The sequence below is a fragment of the Otolemur garnettii genome, unplaced genomic scaffold (assembly GCF_000181295.1).
Source record: "Otolemur garnettii isolate 467f Iridium unplaced genomic scaffold, OtoGar3 scaffold00014, whole genome shotgun sequence".
NCBI lineage: Eukaryota > Metazoa > Chordata > Mammalia > Primates > Galagidae > Otolemur > Otolemur garnettii.
Genome location: NW_003852409.1, coordinates 4,496,582 through 4,503,288, shown reverse-complemented (window position 1 = coordinate 4,503,288; position 6,707 = coordinate 4,496,582). Strand labels below are relative to the sequence as shown.

The window sequence follows — 6,707 nt, the reverse complement described above, 5'->3', positions numbered from 1 at the left end:
ATCTTTTGCATCATCCTATCCCAATCTAATCATTATACTGTAGTTGTAGCAACCTTTTTGAAATTCAAGAGGACCACAGATGCAGTTTTTGGAGAAACTGACTCTAGAGTCAGAAACACTAGGCACAGGGTTAAAAATAGGGACTTGTGTGAAAATCTATACTGAACAAGCTCAAAGCAGCCTTCACCTAACTCTGTAAGGTAACACCAACCTGCCCCAGTGGAAGAATGAGAATTCTGTAGAAAACTAATCCAGGACAACCTCCAGATACTGCTATTTGGAGGTTCCCCCAAGGAAAATGCCAGCTTGCCAAAGCACATTTAAGTGAAGTCTACCAGGAGACAAGCAATCCAGTTTTTAGTATCTCATAAAAAGAGAAGAAATGATTATGCTCACAGACAAAATGGTAGGAAAGAAGGGGAAAAAAGAACAAGAAAAGGAACTTATAATTTAAACATTTTAATAGCAGAAATAAAGAATTCAGTAGAAAAAGTTGAAGATAAAGCTGAGGAACTCTCAAAAAATGGAAGAGGAAATTAGACAATTAATCCAAGAGTTCCAACGCCCCAAAGAATAGGGACTGGGAAAACTTTTTCTGCAAAAGGCCAGTCAGTAAATGGTATGGGCTTCACAGGCCATATGTTCTCTGAGCAACTACTTAATTCTGCTGTTGTAGTGTAAAAGCAGCTAAAAATATATGTAAACCAATGGGACAGACAGAAGGCCAGACATAGCCTCTGACCCAAGGTCTGCTGATCCTTGAAATTAAAGATTAAAAAAAAAAAAAAAGCAAAGAGAGAAAACGCAGAAGAATAAATCACCAAAGAAAAATTTAAGAAAATATTCTAAAATGAATATGAGTTTTTAGATTTTAAAAGGGTCCAACCCAATGCACATGATCACCGAATTTCAGAATACCAAGGAAGAACAGACTACAGAAGCTCCCACAGAGGGTAAAACCCAATAGGTTCCACACTATGCACAAAGACTGGGAAATCAGATGATACCAGCTTTTTGAAGAGTAACACAAAAAAGCTGGAAAACCTTCAATATCAAAAGAGAATTTTAATTAGAATTCTATACCTAGTAAAACTAACAACCATATGTGAGGGAAGAAAAAAGGCAATTTTTAGATATACAATTGCTTAAAAATGTATCCAAGATACCTTTATTTACAAGGCTACTAAAAGAGTATTCATTAAAAAGAAAAATGGAGTAAAACAAAAATGAGGAAGACATGATATCCAGGAAAACAGGGATCCAACACACAGCAGCAGTTAAGGGAAGTCCCAGAACAGCAGCTGTGCAACAACCCTAGAAAGTCAGTCCACATTGGAATGGGGGAGAGGGAGAGGAGAAGGGCTTCAGAGGACATTTGAATGAAACTGATATATTTGAGCATATGAAAAATATTAACAGCATGTGACAGAGATGTGGAGCATTTAGAAAAAATCAGCTATAAATACATAGAAAGCTGTGCAATTTAAATAATGAGGCAATATTAACTTCAAAATAGTAAAAAGCTGTATTGAAATTCACTATTTGGCTTAGCAGGAAACAATAGCTTCATAATCAGTATGAGATATTGATTACTATGTAATATACTTAATTAGATAGGGAAAAAGAAAGTAGGAGAGCAAGGTGGGAAGCTACGGCTCTACCCACTATGGTAAGAAATGAAGAGACAATGCCTAATGAAATGAAATACCAGTCTAGGGTAGCGCCTGTGGCTCAAATGAGTAGGGTGCCGGCCCCATATGCCAGAGGTGGCGGGTTTAAACCCAGCCCCGGCCAAAAACTGCCAAAAAAAAAAAAAGAAGACTTAAAAACAGTTGAGAAAGCTCACTAGCATTTAAAAAAAAAAAAAAAAGAAAGAAAAGAAATACCAGTCTACAACATGGTATTTAGTAACAAACAGACAAATGTCAGAATGATCAAAAAGATTAACAATAGTTTCCTCCATGTAGCAAGACTTGGAGTTATAAAATGTAGGACATCTAATTGTATTTGGCTTTTAAAATTGTGTAAATATGTTATTAATTAAAATTGATTTAAAATAATTAAAATTAGTTTTATAAAAAGCAAATAGTTGGTAAAGATTATTTGTAATACTAATTATAGACAGAAGATCAGTATCTTTCAAATTATAAGGAGCTGTTACGAAGACATCAACATAATATGATATACAAGGGATATAATATACAGGCAATTAGCAAAAGAAATATTACAGTCCAAGGCACACATAAAAAAACTTGTATCCTTCATAGTAATTTTTAAAAATCCAGATTTAAACAATAAAGTGGCATTATCTTAACCTATTAATTAGCAAAAATTTAAGAAATGAATGATAGCAATGTTAAAGATTTTTAGGAAATACACTACTGTGAGAGTGTAAGTTGATATATCATTTCTTTAAAAACCTTAAAAATATGCATTACATGTGATCTAGCAATCCCTGCTAAAAAATGTATCCTTAAAGAAATGGTATCAAATATGTATATAAGGATTCAGCTGCAAAGGTATTATTTTAGCAAAATTTTATTAAGACTCTTTTTCTTATTGAATTATCATTATTTTGCTGTGTATAATGTGCTCCCATGTATAATGCATATCCATGTTTTTGGCCCAAACTTTTAGGAAAATGCCCCTTGGGAAAGTGGTATATGCTATACATGAATACAGTATAACAAAAGCTATCAGCCAGGAGAGATACATGTGGGGAGGACTAACATTCCCCAGATCACAAGCCTTCCCAAAGCTGCCAGCTCTGTGAAGACTGTCCTTTCCCTCTCTCCTCGGAGCCCTTGCCTCCCTGCCACATGAGGGGCCACAGCCAAGATCGCCATGTGTATGGCTAGCAGAGCAGTAGCTTCTAAGACACAGTTCACAGGTAGCCTGGTGGGTCCCTGGGGCCTATATGGGGTCCCCAGTGGTCAACCTTGCCACTGCCACCTCCCTTGATCGTGGTGCTCAGTAGAGGCTGCTCCAGCCCATTCCCATCAGATCCTGATTCTCCTAGACTGGAATCCCATACACTGAGTGGACCCAGGAGGGAGGGCACGACACCCCAGAAGGCCCACTGAGCTCCCTCACTTCCAAGCCACATTACCCTTGTATAGTGTGCATCCTTATTTTTCCCTCAAAAATTTAAGCACATTATTTGTGGTGAAATACAGTAACAAACAGCCTTACCTGAACTGTACGTCCTGCATTGATATGTTCTTCATGCAACTTGTCCCAGATTCTGCACCTCTGATACTATACAAAAGAGAAAGGGAAAGGCATTAAATTTTTCATCACTAAAGGAATTTTTCCAGCTACCTCAAAAATCCCCACTTATCTACCCAAACTTATAAGCATAAGTTACAGAAGACAATGATTTAGTTAAGTAGTATTGGTTAACTTTGCAAAGACTATCATACAAGCAAGATGTTTCCAAGAATATTACACATAAAATTCTGAAAATAGTAAATCAAACACAAAAATCCACTAGATCTGGGTTATTTTATTTTAACAAAGAAGAGCATATATTTTGTCTATGTTGCAGACTCTTTGGAGATAAAAAAACCTATAAACTAAAGAATGAGAATGTAAAAGGATATGAAAAATGAAGATATCAACAACATTAATAAGATTCTTACCATATATGAAGAATTCTAAATGGTTGTCAATGCTAATGTTAAGTACTGAAAATTAAAATCTAAACTTGAAAAAAAGGAATATTGATACTGAAGAGAGCAAATAAAAATGAGACAAAACATTTAATATATATGTTTCAGTTTTTACCAAGGTAATATTTAGCTTTCAGAGTATCATCCAAAAAATTTTATAAACATAATAATGGAAATTTTTTCATTTGACAGGAACCACAGGAAAATGTGATAACATTATAGCTAAATATTTATATAAAATATAATTAACAGCACATATTGCATACTATTTTTAGTTGAAATAAAAAATCCAAATAATTAAAATGACAGTAGATGTAAATAATGACATTAAATACATTTTTAGTATATTACCCACTAACAAAAATCAACTTAGACATAATTTGAAAGGATAGAAATATAATAGCATCCCATATATACATAGAAAACACAACAGATAAAAGTAGAGCAGCAAAAGATTTTCTAGGGCATTTTTATATTCCTTGTTTTTTATATGCCTTAAATTTGCTACTGAATGATGCAGCAAGAACCTCTTTTTGCACTCCTAAAAACCTCTTTTGATACTCCTAAAATTTTTGTCATCTAAGAACTAAACAGTAAATATTAAGCTTAAAAATAATTATACCATGTTGAAAATTACTTTACCAAAATTTAAAATTACCATCAAACCACTTTAATTTATAAGAAAAATTGAACTGATGCCATCAGATACAGTAAAATGCACTTTTAGACAGTGCTATAATATGAATAAAAGTTTGAGAATGGAAGCCAAAGATACATAGATACATGTGTGAAAACAGACCAGATACATAGATATATGTGTGAAAATAGACCACCTTTGAATTTATTACTCACTACTAATTTGTCATGATATTTTAAGAAAAATTAAAATCGAAGAACTAGAGTTGAGAATTCGTGGAGTCCAAGGCTGTTAGAATTCACAGAGCAGTGAATACCAGAGAGGAGAGACAGTTGCGCTAAGAGGAGAGGGATACATACAAAGAGAGAAAACTCCAGAGATCTGCCGTGTTTTCCTTTTTAAGTATTCAGCAAAGTATTGCTCAGCACATGCAGGTGAAGAAACTACTTATAGTTAGAACAAGAACAGGTGGAATAATTCCTAAAGATCATACACGGTGGCTGGGCATGGTACCTCATGCCTGTAGTTCCAACTATTCAGGAGGCTTAGGAAGGAGGATTGCCTGACGCCAGCATTGGGGCTACAGTGTGCTAGGACTGGGCCACTGCATTCCTGCACTCCAGCCTAGGTAACAGAATGATTGAGACTGTGTCTTTAAAAAAAAAAAAAAAATAGAAAGAAGGACAAGGAAAAAAATCAAAACTGTTGAACTCCATATTTTTTCTACTGTCTTTCTTTACTGAGGAAAATCTTCAAAACAGAAAAGTCAAAAATAAAATGATCAAAAGGCAAATGAAAACCAAGGAAGAATAAGAGCAAATCTAGATACTTTAAATGAGTTCAAGTCAATAAGCCCAAGGAAATTACATCCTAAAGAATCAAAAGACCTTGCAAATGTGATCACAGAAACTCTCTGCGTAATTACCTAGGAAGAACTGTGAAGAGCTGAAAAGGTTCCTAGACTTGCACATATGGATCTAATTTTTGCAAAAGAAAGTATATTTAAAACACTGCAGGGAATAAATCTTAAAGTAAATCTTGAGGAGAATTCTACAATAGATTATTATTAAAGAGATAGTTTGTGAGAACTTACAGAAATGGTGACAGTATACCAATATACTCTGATTAAAATGACAGAGAAAAAAAACAGAAAAAAAAAAGACCAGGGGATGAAAAGAAAAAAAAGTGGGTCTTGGATATACCAAAGCCCAGGAGTTTTTACCTAAAATTTAGCCTTCTTTATAAACTAGTGCAGAAGAGCACTTGTGCAAACAAATATTTCTATGTGGCAACCAGTATGTTTTGGGTATTTCCCATCTAATAATCCATTATAATAAATATTGCTAATTTTTTTGCTGCCATAGGAAGGTACTTTTGCCCTTGTATTTAAAAGTGTTCATTTTCCTGGGCAAGCAGTTGGTACAGGGTACATAAAAATCTAATAATTACTGAATTACATGTATTTTGGAATATTTGAGTTATACATGTTTATTCTTTACAGACTGCGAACACTTTTTTACTATAAAGACTCTGTCCTTTCTTAGAGATATTTGCATGAATACATTTATTTCCATATGCGCCTCCTTGTCTGTTGCCTTACTACCACTGTTCCATTTAATAGAATTCCTTAATAAAGCAAATACATTTTGATATTTAAAAAAATAAAAGAATAAAATGTTAGACAGGAAAGTGCCAATGACTTCAACACAAAGAATGTATAATTACCAAATTTTCAAATTACATAAATTAGAAGAAATAATTAACATAGATAAAAGATCACAATTCTACATAGTGAGAACAAATATAATAATAAATATAAAGCCCAGAACTTAAAAAGAACAATTGCACCAGTACAAGAAACAGGTCTGATCTGCCCTAATAGCCTTAGTTCATATAAAAAAAAGTCCTATGTCATTCATTCAGTTGATTACAAAGTCGATAAAAAAGCGGACGATATAAAGTGGATTCTAAGGTGACTGATACAATCGTAGGCTCTACACATGCACATATACATACAATCATTTAACACACTTTTTTGTAATAAAAGCATGCTATGTTTCAAGAGCATTAGAAGTTTAACATATTTACCAATACAGTGATCTTAAGCAAGTTAACTACTCTAAATCTGTTTCTCCATCTAAAAAGTGAAGACAGTAATAACTAATGTAAAAGGATGTTATAAGGATTAAATGCTATTATATATAAAAACTCCTAACATTATACTTGACAGATGAAAAAATAACTACTAATTTGACTATTATTTCCTCACTTGACAAGAAAATTGTGGAAGAGACTACTGTCTTGAGTGGAGTATGAACTAGATGACCTTACTTCTTATCACAATAAATTATAAGAGGCTTACCAAGGGTGACATAGTGAGACTGTCTCAAAAAAATAAA

The 6,707-nt window shown here is 33.6% G+C and overlaps 1 protein-coding gene across 1 annotated transcript in view; it reads right to left on the bottom strand.

Annotated features, from left to right (window-relative positions):
- The window catches only part of STX17 (syntaxin 17), a 74,554-nt gene that overhangs the window by 47,238 nt on the left and 20,609 nt on the right, over positions 1-6,707 (bottom strand). The window contains exon 3 of the mRNA XM_023510546.1: positions 3,193-3,258. Coding sequence (XP_023366314.1) covers positions 3,193-3,258 — 66 coding nt within the window. The remainder of the gene's footprint in view (positions 1-3,192; positions 3,259-6,707) is intronic.